This window comes from Aquila chrysaetos, unplaced genomic scaffold, assembly GCF_900496995.4.
Source record: "Aquila chrysaetos chrysaetos unplaced genomic scaffold, bAquChr1.4, whole genome shotgun sequence".
Lineage (NCBI taxonomy): Eukaryota > Metazoa > Chordata > Aves > Accipitriformes > Accipitridae > Aquila > Aquila chrysaetos.
Window position 1 is genome coordinate 228,486 of NW_024470383.1, and position 18,013 is coordinate 246,498.

Sequence of the window (18,013 nt, forward strand, 5' to 3'; positions counted from 1 at the left end):
AGAAGAGAGCTATTTTCCTATTTTTCTTTTGCAGTAGCTTGTGCTGCAGCTCCCTGTGCTCTAAACCCGCGGGGCGCAGCCCCGTACCCCAGTTCTCCTTCCTGCGGAGAGGAAGCCCCCGACCCCCACGGACCCCTGGCTCTTCCACACCACGGAGGACGAGGACGGCTACATGGTCTTAGACTGACGGGGCAAGCGGGGTGCTGCGGGGAGCCCGGCTCCCCTCCCGGGTGCAGGTATTGGGGGTCGTGTCCGCTGGGGGTGTGTGTTCCCCGAATTTGTGGAGGGGAGAGGAAATACGGGTGATGCTGACCGGTGCGACTTGAGAAGGGGGAGAAGCGGGGTGACGCTGCCCGTCGGGTCCCCAGGAGCTGCTCAAGCTGGGAAATGGAGGCACGGGTTGGGAGAGGAGGGTCGGGGGGGCTTTTCTCGAGGCTGTAGCTCGTCAGACACCCTGGGCTGGTGCCATCCTGCCTCCACCGAGCTGGGCCTCTCAGCTGTGACCCCAAAAGAGGGAGCAGAGGGATTTGGGGGACGCCCCGCTCCTGCTGCTGGTCCCTTCCTGGGGTCGCACCTTTGTGCGGGGGAGTCTGCAGGGGCTTGGGGGTCTCGCGAGGGTGCTTTGCCCCAGGACACCCTGCTTTGGGCTCTCTGGGACTGGGGGGGTGACAGATGCTCTTGAGGCCTCCCGCTTTTTCCATTCCCCTTCCCCTGACTGCAGGATCTGGGCTGCAAGACCAGATAAAAAGTAAAATAAAAAGTAAAAGTCATGGATTGAGATAAGAACAGTAAAATAGGCCAGAAAGGAAGAAAATAATGATAACAATAACAAAATGACAATAATGATAAAAGGACTGGAATAGATAATTGCTGCACAATGCAATTGCTCACCACCCACTGACCGATGCCCGCTTAGTTCCCAAGCAGCCATCTCCCCAGGCCAACACCCCCCAGTTTCTATACTGGGCATGACATCACATGCTATGGAATACCCCTTTGGCCAGTTTGGCTCAGCTGTCCCAGCTGTGTCCCCTCCCAAATTCTTGTGCCCCTCCAGCCTTCCTGCTGGCTGGGCAGGAGAAGCTGAAAAATCCCTGTCTTGCTCTAAACATTACTCAGCAACAGCAGAAAACATCAGTGTGTTATCAACATTCTTCTCAGAATAAAACCAAATTATAATACTGTAGCACCTGCTAGAAAGACAATTAACTCTGCCCCAGCCAAACCCAAGGTGTCTCCCCTTCCCGCAGGTTCATTGCCCCGAGAGCTGGCAGTGAGCTGTTGCTGAGACCAGGAGCAACCTGGACTTGCAACTAAGGGAAGGATTTCCTTATCCTACCCTGCGCTGGTGCAAGAGCTGAAGCTGCGAGTCCCCGGTGTGGAGAAGGTCCTTTCTCCATCACCTCTGTCCCATCACAGCTTGGGGCTTGCTGCAGAGGTACGGCCGGTGCTGTGAGCAGCTTGAACTCCCGAGGTGGTGGTTGTCCAGGAACAAACAAGGTTCTTGGCCCTGCACCGGGATCCTGCAACAAGAAGCAAAAACACCGCTGGTACCATCCGGTGAGCGGCTGTCCCCTCAAACACCTGGAGGGGACACGGGCTGCCTGCGGGGCACAGTCCCAGCAGACACGTCCCACCGGGCCCCTGCCCGTCCCACCGCAGGACACTCTCCCCACGGCCCCAGCTCCCAACGGGACTCACGTGTGGTTGAAGCTGCTGCCATCCACCCACTCCAGGCGCTCGCCCTGTCTCCGCAGCCCAAGCCAGCGGTCAGCTTTGCCCTTCAGGCGCCCGAGAAACTCCTGGTAGGAAAGAGAGGAGCCAACAGTCAGGAGCTGCTGCCAGCCCCACGCGAGTCCCTGTCCCAGCCCCACGCGAGTCCCGGCCTCACACCGCTCCCACCGGCCGGGGGACGGCAGCAGCTCCCACCCAACGGCTGCTCTGACAACCTCCACAGCTTCTGAAGGAGCTCGCCAGCGCGGCCAGCCAGGTTGGTCCTGCTCTGCCAGAGCTCTACCATGCTCAGGGTGCAGCCGAGCACCACGGATGGGGAGATGTGCCCTGGGCTCCACACCGCACCCCGTGCCTCCCTCCTTCCCTCCCAGGCCCCATGGCAGAACTGCATCTCTGCCCCTACAAGCACCTATCACCCACTGAGCACCAAACCCAGGGTCTGCACCCAACCCTGCAACCCCCCCTGCACCCCCACGCAGCCGCAACAGCCCCTCACTCACCATTTCCCACTCCCTCATAGGCACAGCCAGCGAGGCCCCGAGCAAGGAGCACTGGTCCCGACTCCACTCCCAGCTCCCCTCAGCCCTCGAGAAGTAGTAGCAGACCTGGCAGTACCCCACCCAGCCATCAGGACAGCCCAGCACCGGAGCCACGGGCAGATCTGGATTCCCTCCACGTCCTCTGGCTGGAGCGGGAAGGGGAGAAGGGAAGAAGGTCAGAGGAGCCCCCTCCACAGGGACCAGGGGACACAGCTCCGTGGGGCAGAGAAGGAGGCAGCCCCGCGCTCCCCCCACGGGGCTCCCCAGTGGGCTGCCATGGACCTACAGGGAGCAGACGCCCCAGGGGTTGACAGCCTGCCCCACGGCACGCGTGGGGGTGTCCCTGCTCCTCCCCAGGGCCCCCCGGGACAGGGCAGGGGCACAGCCAGCCTGAGGGCCTGGCCCCGCCACGCTCCCCCCACCACCCTCGGCCTCACACACCAACGCCTGCCCCAGCCCGGAGGGGAAGGGGCCGCATCCAGCCTGGCACCGCGCGGGCTGGGCTGCCGGCGGCACACGCAGGTCTGCGCCGAGGAGCCGGACGGAGGCAGCCGCTCCTCCTTTACCTGACTGTACACCCAGAGCCACAGCCAAAGCCAGCACCAGAGCCACGAGCACAGCCAGCACCAGGGCACACGCTGGATGGAGCCCGCAGCACTCGCCTGGAGGAGGAAAAAGCCACTCGGAGTGAGGACGGCACCGTCCCAGAGTGGGCACGGCACTCCCATCCCTGCCACCCCCGCCACCGCCAACACGAGCTGCCCAGGGAACACGGGAGAGACCACCCAGCCTGTTTCCCACCCACGCACACGCAGCTGGCAGCAAAAAGCCAAGGGACAGTCACACAGACCAGAGGTGAGGCTCTCGTGCCACAGACATGGGGGGGACAACCTGCAGCTGGAGAGCTGCCAAAGATTTGGGGGGGTGGGCTGTCTGCTACAGACCACCTGATAAGGACCGAGCAGAATACGAGGCCCATTCCAGGCAGCGGGAAAAACCCTCACCCTTGCCAGCCCCAGTCCCCGTGGGGTGACACTGCCACAGGGACACTGTCCCCTCCCTACAGGGCACAGCAGTGGCCCTCCACTCACCCAGAACTCTCCTCTGTGTCCTTTTGTCTGCGTCCCCGGGGACGTCTGGGTGGGGGAATACCCCTCCATCCTGGGGACCCAGGGGTTCCTCCACATGCCCATCACTGGAGCAGAATCCCTTCCCCTCCCCTCTTCCCAGGGCACACTGGAAAGGGGAATCTCTTCGCTTGTGACAAGCAGGATCCCGGGCCCAAGGCATCACGACTGCTAGCAAAGCCTTCTTGAAGTGACCTTTAAGTGCAGTTATTACCAGCGCAGCTGTTACTATCGTAATGGGAGATCGCAGAGAGCCTGAAAACAGCAATATATAAGGACTTTCTATTCTGTTGCCTGACAGCTGCCACACTTGATTTCAAGTACCAGCCTTGGCTCTGCGCTGACACCCACGCGCAGGAGCACGGTCCTGCCCTCTCCCTGCTCCCCCTGTGACACCGCAGCCGCTCCTCGGCACCTGGGGAGACAAACACGGGGGCAGTGAGCTCAGGACAGGCCCTCGGCCCCCAGCAGAGCCAGCACCCTCCCCGACACCCCGCACAGACCCTTCCCAGACAGGCCGCAAGGCACTCGCCGGCCGGCAGCATCCCCCTTCCCAGCACTCAGCCCCCCCTGCTCCATCCATCACCAGCGGGGGCCCAGGCACGGCAACGGGCCAGGGTCCCCCCAACCCCTCTGCTGAGCCGCGGGGGATACGAACCCCCAGAACACCCCCCCGCGCTTGCTGAGCAAGCGCCCAGACCGCCGGCCCAGGCAGCCCTGAGCGGGCAAGCTTAAGACTAGGTCGGCCATCGCTTCCTCCGGGCTGCGGGCTGGGGCCCCTCGCCGCTTCCCCTCCCGGGAAGCCGACGGACGGACAAGGCGAGAACAGCCCCCCCGGCCCCGCAGGACCCCCTCCGCTCTAATAAAATTACAATAGTAATAATAAAAGGATTGGAACATACAAGTGATGCACAGTGCAATTTCTCAACACCCGCCGATCGACGCCCAGTTAGGCCCCGAGCGGCGATCCCCCCTGCTCCCAACTCCGCCCAGTTTCTATACTGGGCATGACCTTCCCCTCCTGGGAAGCGACGGACGGGCAAGGCGAGAACAGCCCCCCCGGCCCCCGCAGAACCCCCTCCGCCCCGCAGCGAGGGACCGACCCCGGTCCCCACCTGCGCTCCGGCCGGTCCCGAGCTCCGCCCGAGGAAGGCTCCGGCCGCTCCCGCCGCCATCACACGCACCGCAACGCTCTGAGGAGAACCGGGACGCGGCCTTACAAAAAAACCGCCACACGGCCATCCGCCCAATCAGCGCGCAAACGCGGGGACTGCCGGGGCAGCCAGCCAATCGCAGGCAGAGGGCGGCGACGGGGCCGCGTAGTCCCGGCGCGATGGCTCCGCGGGGTCGGTGTCCGGTCGCAGCATCCAGCCGTTCCCTCGGCATCGTTCCACCGCGGCCTCGTCGCCCCTCGGCATCGTTTCCCCGCGGCGGGGTCGCCCCCTCGTCGCACCGGCGCGTCCCGGCGTCGCCTCACGGTGGCTCCGTCTCGTCCCAGCACCGTCTCATCGCAGCCTGGTCTCTCCACAGAATCACCACACGGCGGCACCGTCTCACCGCGGCACCGGCGCATCCCAGGGTCGCCTCACGGTGGCGCCGTTTCACTCACGGCAGAAGCCGCCTGAGCCTGGAAGGCGGGAACAATAGGTGCTGGGGTTACTCGTAACAAGAGCTGGCATGAAACTCCCTCGGTAAATGTGCAACTCGTTCTAACCGCGTACATCGACTCAGAGAATAAGGAGAGCCCTCCCCGTGAGTCAGGGGGTTCAGAGCAGACCCCCTCGCTTTCGAGGCTCCTTCTGGGAGAGGAGCCCAGGGGCAGCTGGATCCACTCCCAGTCCCAGACTGGGTCAAGGGTTTTGTGTCTAAAAGGATGAGCTGTAGGGATTATGAAAAGGAGAGAGGAAGAGCGAGCGAGACAGAGAGAGAGGGGAAAAGAAAAGAGATGTCACCGGTCCTGGGTCCAGCGTTGCTCCAGTCAGCCGGGGGGTCCAGTTCCAGTGGGTGCGCCCGTGGGGCTTCGGTTTGTGTCCTTTTATCATCTCCAAACTGTTTCGAACCAGCTCCAAAAGCTGCCAGAGCAGTTGAGAATTGACTGCAAACCTTCGGGGAGCAGGTAGAGCACGGTGTCTTCGCCATCACCTGCCTACAGGGCTCTCTTAAAAATCCCCACTGCTCTGGGTTTATTCTGCAAAACTAATCGGGGGGAGGTGGGGGGGGGGAGGAACCCAACAAAACAACCCTCTTCCTGCTTGGAAACTCTGAAGCATAAAGCTTTAAAGCGACCAGCGGTTTCTTGAGGTGGTCTCTCACCCCTTTGCCTTGCCTGCGAGCCCAAGCAGGCACCCCAAGTCTTGCAAATATTCTGGTAAAGAAATAAAAATTTAATCACATAAAAGAGTTTGGTTTGATTAAGCAGTAGAAAATTGTGAAGCATAGGTATGGGAGTGTTAAGTTTGAAATGTAGTCGTAGGAACTTAGGAACTTTAGAAAATGTACTATGTGTAACCATAAGAATTCAAGTATTGTCTAAAATCAGTTAACCACTGAAACTTTGACAAAGATTTGTTGATTTGTAGTGTTTTGTTTTAGGAAACTAAGGAAACCGTTATGGACACCAAGTCTGCTGCTTGGAAACCCCTTACCCTTCCCACCTCGATCTAATTATCGAGGATTCTAATCAGTAGAGTTAAGTGAGATTAACCAATGATTGTTTTAACATAAGAATATGAATAAGATGGTGTGAGTGAAGGACCAGTTATTAGAAAGGTTACATTTAAGAATAGACATAGTATGCATTTTTATGTAAACTAATATAGATGATGGTGAGAATCGTACTGCGCAGAATCACCTAAGAGAGGTCAAGAAGCGGACAAGTGAGGAAGACTACGGAAGACCACCAGGGGGCTCCTGAAGACCACCAGAGACCTTCACTGTGCCTGTGTGAAGAGACATTAATATATGCTAATGATTTATCGGAAAGTTAATGATTATGTCTAACATTTTCTAGAAATTTAGTGAATATGTATAACAGGTGTGTATTTAACCTGCACAGGTAGACTAGACAGGTGCACACGATAGGTGGAGAGATCCCCTGGAGTGTGCCCAGCGCTGCAATAAGGAGTGCCCGCTTCTTAACTTCTCATTGCTGTTAAGGAGTTTTATTCCGGATTTCGGCATCCAAAGGACAGCACCCGAGCTACTGGGGTGCAGCCAAGCGTTGGGAACGTGGCCGTTGGGCCATCCCTCCCCGAATGTGATAATACTCGGCAGCATCAGGAATTCACTTTCAGCCGGCGTAGGCTCTTGCAAGAGGAAAGCTCTGGGGAAAGCAGCTGCTTGCCTGCCAAAATTGGGGCTGGTTGAATCAGCGGAGCAGGAGCGATGCTGCGGTTGGGATGGGGAGGGCAACCCAGAGAGGCTGAATTAAAAATGGCATATTGAAGGGAGGGAATTAAAAAAACAAACCCCCAAATGACTATTTTTCAGTTGGTTTTATTGAAGCTTTTGCCACCACGGGTACCCTGCCTTACCTGCCTATGTTATTGTGATTGTTTTGAATTTCTGGATGTGTTTTTTCAGCTGCTTTTTCATTTTTTTTCCCTCTGTTTTTCTGCTTTGTAACCGCTTTTCAGTGCTGGTCTTTTTTTCCAGCCCCTTCTAGCTAACGGGATTGCTTTCTCTGGAAGGAATTAAAATCATGGTCAAGAAAGGCAAATACTTCTACAACAAAAAGGACTTAAATTTGTTTCAATTCAGTGGAATTAATAGTGATTTGGGGGGAGCTGGAGTGAACTGGCTGGAAAGCACAGTGGGCTTGGCAGGGGTAAAACCTGGGCAAGAGCTCAGGCTGCCCTGTGTGATCTCCTAAATTTGGGGGAGGGGGGTGTGCGGTAAAAAACATGAGCCTCCATGGGGTCTTTTTTAAGGGGATTTTTGATTCATTTTTATAATCATTATTACGAAGCACAGCCAAAGGCAGAACAGAAGTTTGAAATGGGGGAAACTGAAAGCTTTTTATCATCTGTCGTGGTTTAACGCCAGCCAGCAACTAAGCACCACGCAGCCGCTCACTCACTCCCCCCCCACCCAGTGGGATGGGGGAGAAAATCGGGAAAAAGAAGCAAAACCCACGGGTTGAGATAAGAACAGTTTAATAGAACAGAAAAGAAGAAACAAATAATGATAATGATAATACTAATAAAATGACAACAGCAATAATGAAAGGATTGGAATGTACAAATGATGTGCAGTGTAATTGCTCACCACCCACCGACCGGCACCCAGTCAGTCCCCGAGTGGCGATTCCCCGCCCCCACTTCCCAGTTCCTGTACTGGATGGGACGTCCCACCGTATGGAATACCCCGTTGGCCAGTTTGGGTCTGCTGCCCTGGCTGTGTCCTGTGCCAACTTCTTGTGCCCCTCCAGCTTTCTCGCTGGCTGGGCATGAGAAGCTGAAAAATCCTTGACATTAGTCTAAACACTACTAGCAGCAACTGAAAACATCAGTGTTATCAACATTCTTCACATACTGAACTCAAAACACAGCACCGTACCAGCTACTAGGAAGACAGTTAACTCTATCCCAGCTGAAACTAGGACACATCTCAGGTTACTACTTTTGGCTCTCAAATATTATCTCGATGCTTCAGCAGTAACAGCTCTCCCAGCCCTGGGCTGCAGTTTCCTGCTCAAACCCTGCTCAGAGACAGGACAAAGTCTGGGCTTTGTCCCATTGAGTTTTGGGTACCTCCAGGGATGGGGAAGCATCACCCCTTCCCAGCCTGCCCTTGTTATGACTTTTTTTGTCTTCTCTGCTGCCAAATTTAACCCTAAAACTGCTTCTGAAACACTAGATCTGAGCACATCTTCGAGCACTGAATTTGCCTCCTGCAAATCCCCCGTGCAAGGGAAGGGAGAGGCTTTGCACTTTTTTCTGCTCTATTTACTGACAACCAACCCCGGTCCCTATGTGGTTTTAGAGCTGCTTCCCAGAACAAAATGTCATTGTTGTACCAAGCCCACCTTGCTGGGGCAGGTTCTTGCTAGGCTTTTATTACTTTCTTTTGTAATGCTGAAGTACTCGAGACCCAGGGAGGGAATAACGGCCGTTGCCACCTATTGGCTCACGTTTAGGAAAAGAAGTGTACCCTTCGCTCCGTGCAAGGGCGGACGCTGGAGGAAGTGAGGCACGGGGTTTTGCGGTGAGCAAAACAACTTTGCTGCAAGCAGCTGCTGGCAGCAGTGGTTTGGTTTAAATTCAGCTTCTTCCCTTCCTGTGGGTTCCTGGCAGGGGTTCAAACTGCAAGTTCTGCTTCAACCCGTCAGGCAGTTTGCTCCCTTCCTGCAGCGGTGGCTCCCAACTCCTTAACAGACTTGTGTCCCCTCGTGAATGCTTAAACTCCCTTTAAACTGTGAATAGTTAATAACTTTTATTTTTCTTTTAATATCTTTTAATATTTTCCTCTCTTGTTTATCTTTCTCTCACCCCTCTCTTTTCCTCTCCTCTCTTTTCATCTTCTCTCACTTTGTCCTCCTTTCTACGTTCTTTCTGTCTGGGGAAAGGAGCACAAAAGCCAGATTCTTCAGACCAAGAGGAAGTGTTGAACAACTGCAACGATCTAGAGAAAGATTGCAAGTGGGGTAATGCTGGGGAAAAAACACAATGCTCTGGGTGAGGGCATGGGTTGGGAAGAGCGTCTCGCTCTGGTGGAGCACCAGTGGGATGGGCAGGGAGCTTTTGGGTGGGCGCAGATCAACCCAGGCACCTCTACGCTAAATTTCGTGATGCGGCCACCTCTAAGGGCTGAAAAGCCCTAAATCCATCTCCAGGTCCTCAAACACACATTGGTGCCTTTGAAGGACACACGTCCGCTCTCCCTGCCTTGCGGGCAGCCCCTTGAGCCTCTGCAAGCTCTCCCCACCCTCCCGAGCCCCAACAAGGTCCCTGTCCCAGCTGGGGCTCGGGATGGACTGAGGATCCAGCAGAAAAAGAGCACAGGATTAGGGAAAGGACCCAGCCCACACCCTCTCCTGCTCTTTCCTCCCCCAGGGTCCAACACCAAGAAGCCAGACCGGGAAAGATCCCGCTCGTCTCGGGTTTTCGTCCCTCTGTGCGTGGTGCTGGTGCTCCTCATCTTCGTCCTGCTGGTGGCCTTGACTGGTGAGTCCCATCCAGGCATCCCGCATGGGGAGGATCCGGGCCAGGCACCCCTCTTTTGGGGAAGGGGGGATCACAGGATTTTCCTAGCATCCAGGGATGCTCCCCAAGCAAAGCACCAAGCCCGCCTCATGCGGGACCCCCTTTTTTTTCCTAAGTCATTGTCCAGGCATCCTGGCTCTTCAGTCGGTCACACCATTCCCTTTTCCAAGGGCATCATCCCCAATTTCCCTCCTGCAGCCTCCAGGAAAAAAACAATAAATCCCATTTTCCTGCTTTTTAGGGCTGCCCACATGTCTCTCAGCTTTCTCTTTTGCAGTTGTCCATTCAGGATCCCGTTTGCCTCAGCCCGACTTCTCCCACGTGTGCCCAGACGCCTGGCTTGGTTTCCAAGGGAAATGCTATTATTTGTCTGAGGCTGAGAGCAATTGGACCACCAGTCAGGAAAGCTGCGAGGCCCTGGGAGCTTCACTGGCCCTCATCAACACGATGGATGAGCTGGTGAGAACTGTGCTTGAGCCCCTACACTAGCACCAGGGTGGGAAACATGAAAAAGAAACCCCAAACAGACACTCCCCCCACCCCACCACCAAAAAAGAAGAAAAAAAACCCAGACCAGAAACATGCTTGGCCCCAAATTGCACCCAATGCTGTAGCCGGGAGTGGATGTCTTGGGGAAAGCACCATCTCTGGGTGGGGTGATGGACACAGGTGGAAAAGAGGAGGTGGGGAAGACAAGACCAGCTAAAACATGATGTTTCTTTGCTTTAAAGACCTTCATTAAACGCTATAAAGGCGAAGCTAACCATTGGTTTGGGCTGCGAAAGGAGAAGGATGACAGCTGGTGGTGGACCAACGGCACAGCCTTCAACAACTGGTTGGTCCCTCTGTCCATGTTGGGTGCTCGGGGTTGGCAACTGGGGCAGGTTTGCCTCTTGGTGTGGTTGGAAATGGCCCCAGGGGGCTGCAGCATTGCTTCCCCCTCCTTGGACGGGATATCTTAGAGGGTCTGGGATGACCCATCCTGAGATGGGGACCTTCTCCTGCCACCGTGCCCAAGCAGCTCCTGGCTTTCCATGGGAGGTTTGGGATGGACCAAGGATGCTGCGCACCGATCCCCTCTTAGATACCCTCAGCCAAATGCCACCCTTCTCTCCTAGAGAGGAAATCCCAGTTTTTCTTAATTTTGGGGGGTAGCTTTCTTAGTTTCCTCCTTTTCTCGCTCACCTGAGCGTGTCGGCATTGCAGGTTTGAGGTGCGGGGTGGTGGGCCCTGTGCATACCTGAAACGGGAGAGGATCAGCTCGTCCCTGTGCCACACCAAGGAGAACTGGCTGTGCAGCAGACCCGACAATTACATCCTCTGGAAGCAAAAAGCATATCCGTAATAAAAGATGCCATAAACAGGAGCTTCATCTCCATTCGCTTGCCAGCAGATGGTGAACCGAACACAGTTTCTTTTGGTAAATCCCAATATCTGACTCTATCACCAACATTTATGAGTTCTTCCGCTAGGCTATTGTTGATCTCTCACTGCTGTACGATCACTGCATCATAAAAAGCTCATTGATCTTTTCTGTGTGCTTTCAAAAGCCCTATTTTGTCTATAAGTTTCTGTGGGCCTCAGTTTGTGTCCTTTCATCATCTCCTTGTCCCTCCTTTGGCTGGGCACTCGAACTCATGAGGCTAATGAGGTGTCACACGGGGTTTGTGCTTCCAGAACCTTCAGGAAAGGGGTCAGTGGCCTTGGGGGTCCTTTGGGGAGGAACTTCTCCTTCCCGAGCTCCGGTGGGGCGAAATTGCGCAACATGGAGTCCCGTGACGGATGGGGCACACGGAGCCGTTTACGAAAAGAGGCGACACAGTGCTCTCTGCGATTGGCTGTCTGCCCCGCCACTCCTGGACTTTGCGCGCTGATTGGTGACCGCGGAGGGCGGGGCAGCGCCACTTCTTTAACGGGCGGGCCGCCTCCCGGTTCTCCTCAGAGCGTTGCGGGGCGTGTGATGGCGGCGGGAGCGGCCGGAGCCTTCCTCGGGCGGAGCTCGGGACCGGCCGGAGCGCAGGTGGGGAGCGGGGTCGGTTGTGCCCGGGGTCGGTCCCTCGCTGCGGGGCGGAGGGGGTCCTGTGGGGCCGGGGGGGCTGTTCTCGCCTTGTCCGCCCGTCGGCTTCCCAGGAGGGGAAGGTCATGCCCAGTATAGAAACTGGGCGGAGTGGGGAGCAGGGGGGATCGCCGCTCGGGGCCTAACTGGGTGTCGATCGGCGGGTGTTGAGCAATTGCACTGTGCGTCACTTGTATATTCCAATTCTTTTATTGTTACTGTAATTTCCTTGTTGCCATTATTGTCATTATTATTTTCTTCCTTTCTGTTTGGTTAAACTGTCCTTAACTCTTTCAGTCTCTCACAGGTTGAGATAATGTCTCAAACATTGTGGTGGGGCAAGTTCTGCCTAAGGATGAACTCTGCAGTGAGACCGTGCCGGAGGATGCAGCAGCTTACTCTGCATGGGCAGAGATCAAACGATCGTCATGTCTGCAGGGAAGGAGAAGTTTTTTCCCAAAGGACCCCCAAGGCCACCGACCCATTTCCGGAAGGTTCTGGAAGCACAAACCCCGCATGACACCTCTTTAGCCTCATGAGTTCGAGTGCCCGGCCAAAGGAGGGACAAGGAGATGATGAAAGGACACAAACTGAAGCCCCACGGGCGCACCCACTGGAACTGGACATCTCAGCTGACTGGAGCAACGCTGGACTCAGGACCGGTGACATCTCTTTTCTTTTCCCCTCTCTCTCTGTCTCGCTTGCTCTTCCTCTCTCCTTTTCATAATCCCTACAGCTCATCCTTTTAGACACAAAACCCTTGACCCAGTCTGGGACTGGGAGTGGATCCAGCTGCCCCTGGGCTCCTCTCCCAGAAGGAGCCTAGAAAGCGAGGGGGTCTGCTCTGAACCTCCTGACTCACGGGGAGGGCTCTCCTTATTCTCTGAGTCGATGTACGTGGTTAGAACGAGTTGCACGTTTACCGAGGGAGTTTCATGCCAGCTCTTGTTACCAGTAACCCCAGCACCTCATGTTCACGCGTTACTAGCTCAGCCGCCCTCTCTCTTCGATTGGCGGGCTGCCCGCCCTCTCCCCGCCTTGCGCATTATCAGCCGAAGAGCGCCGATGGCCACGTGGAGGTGATTTTACATCCGCACTCCATTTCACCTCAGAGCATTCCGGGGGGTGTGATGGCGGCGGGAGCGGCCGGAGCCTTCCTTGGGCCGTAGTGCAGGTGGGGACCAGGGTCGGTTCTGCCTGGAGTCGGTCCCTCGCTGCAGGGCAGAGGGGGTCCTGCGGGGGCCAGGGGGGCTGTTCTCGCCTTGTCCGCCCGTCGGCTTCCCAGGAGGGGAGGCGGTGAGGGGCCCCAGCCCGCAGCCCGGAGGAAGCGATGGCTGGCTCGTCCTTAACCGTCCCCGCTCAGGGCTTCCTGGGCAGGCGGTCTGGGTGAAGAAGGGCTGGCAGAAGTCAAAAAATTCAAGGCTGGCTTGCGAAAACGAAGCAAATCCTGGTGTTTGAAGGCAGAAATCTTGTTTCCCTTCCTGCCATGCATGTATACCAGATGAAGGGGTGTCCTGGGTTCGGCTGGGATAGAGTTAATTTTCTTGCTGCTCAGGAACTAACTGGGCATCGGTCGGCGGGTGGTGAGCAATTGCATTCTGCCTCACTTGTATATTCCAATCCTTTTATTAGTATTATTGTCATTTTAGTGTTGTTAGTCGTATCATTCTTATTTTCTTCACTTCTGTCCTATTTAACTGTATTGTATTTACAATGCTGGTATTAAACAGGAACACCAGCTGTGCATCTGATGTCAGGTTTGTACATGTAGTTTTACATGGAAGTTCTTTGTTACAGGAGCTGCAGCTCTTGGTGACTTCAAGGGCTTGTTGGCAACAGCATCTGCAGGTTTTTCTATTTTGCTTATAGCGGGTTCTAGGTTAGGGGGTTTTTTGAGGGTTTTTTTGTAAATGTGAATGTTCTACAAATAGGTCCTGCAGGACCGCTTTTGCTTCCCTAAGTCAGATATGAATCTGTTCATGTGTTGCCATGGGCTTTGGGAAGAGGTGGCATCCATGGAAACGTCAAAACCCAAAAGAAATTAGAAAACCAGTTTGTAAGAACAACGTAGGAAAATACGCTGTTGTGGGAGGTTTTGAGAAGCAATAACTCAGAGTGAACACAGAGTGGGACGTGGAAAAGGGAGAAAAGGTGCTTTGACGAAAAAGTGCTGTGATGAGCAGCACTGAGGTTTTGGGGAGATTGTGAGCTTTTTGGCTTTTTATTTTAGTGACCAGAGGACCATCCTGGCAAAGCCCCGGGACAGAGAAGGACCTGGCAGGTCCCTGGTGCCGTGCTGCGGTCTTCAGGTGTTCTCGACCCTGCTCGCCTTGTTGCTGGTGGAGTTGAGGGACGTGCTTGTCCCCGGAGGGTCCTGCTGTCCCCTCGGTGGCACCAGGATGGCGGAAGCTCTTCAGGATGCAGGTACATCAGCACCATCCCCTTTCCTAGAGGCTTTAAGAGCAAATGGTGGGGAGATGGAGGAGTGCTTCTGGCTTTGGGCTGGGGGACGTGGCTCAGATGGGTTTGAAGGGCCACCCAGCACCATGGGGGCTGACCTGAGGGTCCTGGAGTGGAGACTGGAGCTGAAAACACCTTGGAGTTGAAGAAGTGGGGCAGTAATTGAGACGACACCTGTCCAGGGCAAACAGAGCTGGCAGAAGCCAATAAAATGAAGGCTGGCTTGGAAAAACAAAGCAAATCCTGTTTTTTGAAGGCAGAAATCATGTTTCCCTTCCTGCCATGCATGTAAACCAGAAGAAAGGGTGTCCTGGTTTGAGCTGGGATAGAGTTAGTTTTCTTCCTAGTAGCTGGTATGTTTGGGTTCAGGATGAGAAGAATGTTGATAACACACTGCTGTTTTCTGTTGTTGCTGAGTAATGTTTGCAGCAAGACAGGGATTTGTCAGCTTCTCCTGCCCTCCAGTAAGAAGGCTGGAGAGGCACAAGAAGTTGGGAGGGGACACAGGCGGGAGAGCTGAGCCAAAGTGGCCACAGGGGTATTCCACAGCATGTGATGTCATGGCCAGTATAGAAACTGTGGGGAGATTGCCTGGGGAGATCACTGCTTGGGAACTAACTGGGCATCGGTTGGTGGGTGGTGAGAAATTGCACTGTGCATCACTTCTATATTACTATTCTTTATTATTGTAGTTTCCTTATTGTTATTATTGTCATTGTTATTTTCTTCCTTTCTGGCCTATTTAACTGTTCTCATCTCAACCCATGAGTTTTACTTCCTATTTCCCCAATTCTCTCCCCCATCCCGCTGAGTGGGGGGGGAAATGAGTGAGCAGCTGCATGGTGCTTGTTTACCAGCTGGGGTTAAACCATGACAAGGGGGAATGCTGCTTTGACTGTCCTGGGAGAAAAGTATCCAGGGTCAGGCCTGTCCTACTGAAGAACTTCACAGCATTAGCGGTAACTGACTTCATTTGCACAGGCTTCTTGCTTTTGCACAGGCGAAGACTCAACTGCTGCAATGATGCCATCGCAGCAGAGAGTGGAGGAAGGGACCGGTAAGCATCAATCTTGTTTTGAGGACATTGTTTTGGAGGTCGTGGCTGTGCTTAGCATGATGTGGGCAGCTAAAAGGTAGTTAAAATAGCTGGGGTGAGGAGGATGCAAGAAAGGTAAAGCTGTTTGCAAGCTGCAGGAGGCACAGGGCAGCCGAAGCTGTGGGTCCTGGCGATGGTGCCCGTCTCTCCTGGTTGACGGGGTATGGAGAGGATGCCATGAGGTCAGGGAGCCCTAAAAATCCTTGGAGGCTGAGGAAAGCACTGGGATGCACCCCCTGACCTGAGCCTGCACCCCACTGTGGCCCCCCACGTGCTTTGTGGCTGTATCTAAAGGTGTTGAAGGCACCCGTGGGGGGAATACAAGACCTGCAGGGAGCTTGGGGTGCTCTTTGTGCTGTGAGTTTGCCGGCTGTGCCTCTTCCACGCAGTTTGTCCCCAGGTTTTAGCCTCAAGTGCATTAAAGACAAAAAGGTCCCCATCGGGGTCACTGTGGTCATAGCAGCTTTGCTTCTCACCATAATCGCGCTGGCAGGTAAGTGTCTGGAGGTGGAGGTGCCCACCATCAAAATCCTCTCCTCCCCTGGAGAAAGCCCAGTGGTGTAAGTCACCAGGATGTGTTCTGCTTATTTCCAGCTAAGAAATGCCCGTCCTGTCCATCCTGTTCCTCTCCTGTGCTTCTCAGCTGCCTGGAAAATGGGATCAGGTACAGGGAGAAGTGCTTTTACTTTGTGGAGGATGAAGCAGACTGGAACAGGAGTCAGATCTCTTGCCTTTCTCTCGGAGCCCATTTGGCCACCATCGACACCCAGGAGGAGCTGGTAAATGAGAAATCCCTGAGGCAGTGGTGTGTCAGTGGCTTTTGGGGAGCAGATTTGGGATTCCCCTGGAGGGCATAGCGTGAATGCTTGCTTTTTTCCCCCCTCTAGCACTTCCTCTTGCGCTATGGGAGTTCCTTGCATTACTGGATCGGTCTCCACAGGGAAGGCTCTGGACCTTGGAAATGGTCCAACGGGTCTCTCTTCAGCAACCGGTACGTCCCCTCTTCTTCTTCTGGAGAACATAATCATGTCTTGGGCTGAGATGGGTCAGGGATTGAATGCAAGAAGACACATGTAGAGAGAGAGAAAGATAAAAAATAATTTTAATGAGGGCATCCCTGGATCAGCTCCCCTTGGGACCAAGCAACTGAAAATATTCCCCCCTTTGGGGACTGGGAGGCAGTTTTTGTTCTGCATGGGGCAGGTTGTTTGCTGGGGAAGGGTGGTCCCTGCTCCTTGCAGCGCTGTTAGCCTGTATGGGAGATGCTCAGCCGCTGACCTGCAGCTGACAGCAACCCCTTGGCTTCCCTTTGAGTTTTCCTTCTGCTGTTTGGTGCAGGTTCGAGGTCCGGGGCAAGGGCCAATGTGCCTATATCGATGCTGACGGGATCAGCAGCGACTGGTGCTCCCAGATGAAATACTCTGTCTGCAGCCACCCACAAAAGCACCCTAGCAGGATTCAGAAATCCTGAATTTCACCTGAAATTTCCCCGTTGGCAGAGAAGATCAACCACAAGCTGCTATTAACCCTACACAACATGGTAGTGAGTGTCCCAATGGTACAGTTTTGTTTTAATTTTAGCTTACAGAAGCAGAAACTCCTCATGACAATGACACAGAGCCGTCACCAAGGGATCCTTACTTTAGTCTGACCACTAGAGTCTTTCCAGCTTTTGTGGACTTGGGAATATCCAAGAGGTTTGGAAAACTCTCTGCTTTGCTGGCAGGTGCTGTGCTGCAAAGCTCAGTCATGCTGGTTTTGGTGTATTTGTTTTTTGGTGGATTTGGAGGAGCTGGAGGTGAGGGGCAGAAATGCAAAGTGGAGAAATGAAACAGAATTGCTTTGGAGTCCACCCTGGCCAACGCTTGGGAGAAGACCCCAGCCTCAACAGGGAGCCACCGAACCGCTGCTCTGGGATGTGTTTTGGCGTCCTGGTGAGATGCCTGGTACCGAGTCTGTCCCCGTTGTTCCTCGTGTCATTGTGAGAGACTGAAAGCGTTAATGTCTCAAAGAAGTTGTGGTGGGGCAAGTTCTGCCTAGCCATGAACTCTGCTGAGGCTCAAACTCTGCCTAGCAAGAGCCACATGTGAAAAGGAGCCGTTCAGCACCGGACATCAGCAACAGGAGGGGGAGGGCATGCTGTAGGGTGCACAGCTCCCTGTTCGGATAACGCTGTTTTGGGTACGCTGAGCAGAACAGCTCACCGTGCATGGGAAAAGATCACGTCTGCAGGGAGGGGGAAGCTACTCCCCAGATGACCCCCAAGCCCAAAGGCTCACAAACTGATCAGGACACCTAATTAGCTTGATGAGTTCGAGTGCCCGCCCAAAGGAGGGGCAAAGATGATAAAAGGGCACAAACTGAAGCCCCACAGGCGCAAGCCTGCCACAACTGGACCTCTTGGCCGACTGAACCAAGGTGGGATCCAGGACCGAGGGTATCTTTCTCTCTTCCTTTTTCTCCTCCTGTCTCATTCTCTCTTTTTCCTTTTCTCTCCTTATTCCCTGAATTGCTGTATATGGTTACCACGGGTTACACAGTTTACTGAGGTAGTTCCATGCCTATTCCTGTTGGGAGAGAGCACACCGCCTGCTGTTAGGCCTCCCAAATTCAGTTTGCTTCTGTCATAAATAAAACGTTCAACTGATGGTTTGGTGTCATTTCACCTTAATTTAGCCCGAGGGAATTCCAAGTTCAACACGACTCCCTGCTCTGTCCAGTCCGGGTCGTGACAGTCTTTTCCTCTGGCTTAAATCTCAGTGGCCTCTTTCTGGCAAATCCAGCGGAACAAAGCGCTG

General features: G+C 54.5%; 3 protein-coding genes across 3 annotated transcripts in view; 2 read left to right on the forward strand and 1 right to left on the reverse strand.

Annotated features, from left to right (window-relative positions):
* The window catches only part of LOC115337909 (C-type lectin domain family 2 member A-like), a 46,174-nt gene extending 41,003 nt beyond the window's left edge, over window positions 1-5,171 (reverse strand). Inside the window, exons 1-2 of the mRNA XM_041121788.1 lie at window positions 4,836-5,171; window positions 4,717-4,776 (exon numbers count right to left, since the gene is read on the reverse strand). Coding sequence (XP_040977722.1) covers window positions 4,717-4,776; window positions 4,836-4,973 — 198 coding nt within the window. The 5' untranslated portion in view covers window positions 4,974-5,171. The remainder of the gene's footprint in view (window positions 1-4,716; window positions 4,777-4,835) is intronic.
* Window positions 5,172-8,962: 3,791 nt separating this feature from the next.
* On the forward strand, window positions 8,963-11,063 carry LOC115337860 (C-type lectin domain family 2 member A-like; the record flags this gene model as incomplete). The annotated part of the gene is made up of 5 exons (XM_030006265.2): window positions 8,963-9,044; window positions 9,454-9,564; window positions 9,881-10,062; window positions 10,335-10,438; window positions 10,810-11,063. Coding segments are annotated over 5 exons (618 nt in total), but the record flags the coding sequence as incomplete, so codon positions are not given.
* A 541-nt stretch (window positions 11,064-11,604) lies between these two features.
* On the forward strand, window positions 11,605-17,863 carry LOC115337915 (C-type lectin domain family 2 member E-like). Its single transcript, XM_030006354.2, has 7 exons — window positions 11,605-11,623; window positions 13,890-14,083; window positions 15,120-15,176; window positions 15,616-15,708; window positions 15,810-15,994; window positions 16,103-16,206; window positions 16,554-17,863. The coding sequence occupies exons 2-7, from the start codon at window positions 14,059-14,061 to the stop codon at window positions 16,684-16,686; spliced, it is 597 nt and encodes a 198-aa protein (XP_029862214.1). The 5' UTR covers window positions 11,605-11,623; window positions 13,890-14,058; the 3' UTR covers window positions 16,687-17,863.
* The last annotated feature ends 150 nt before the right edge of the window (window positions 17,864-18,013 follow it).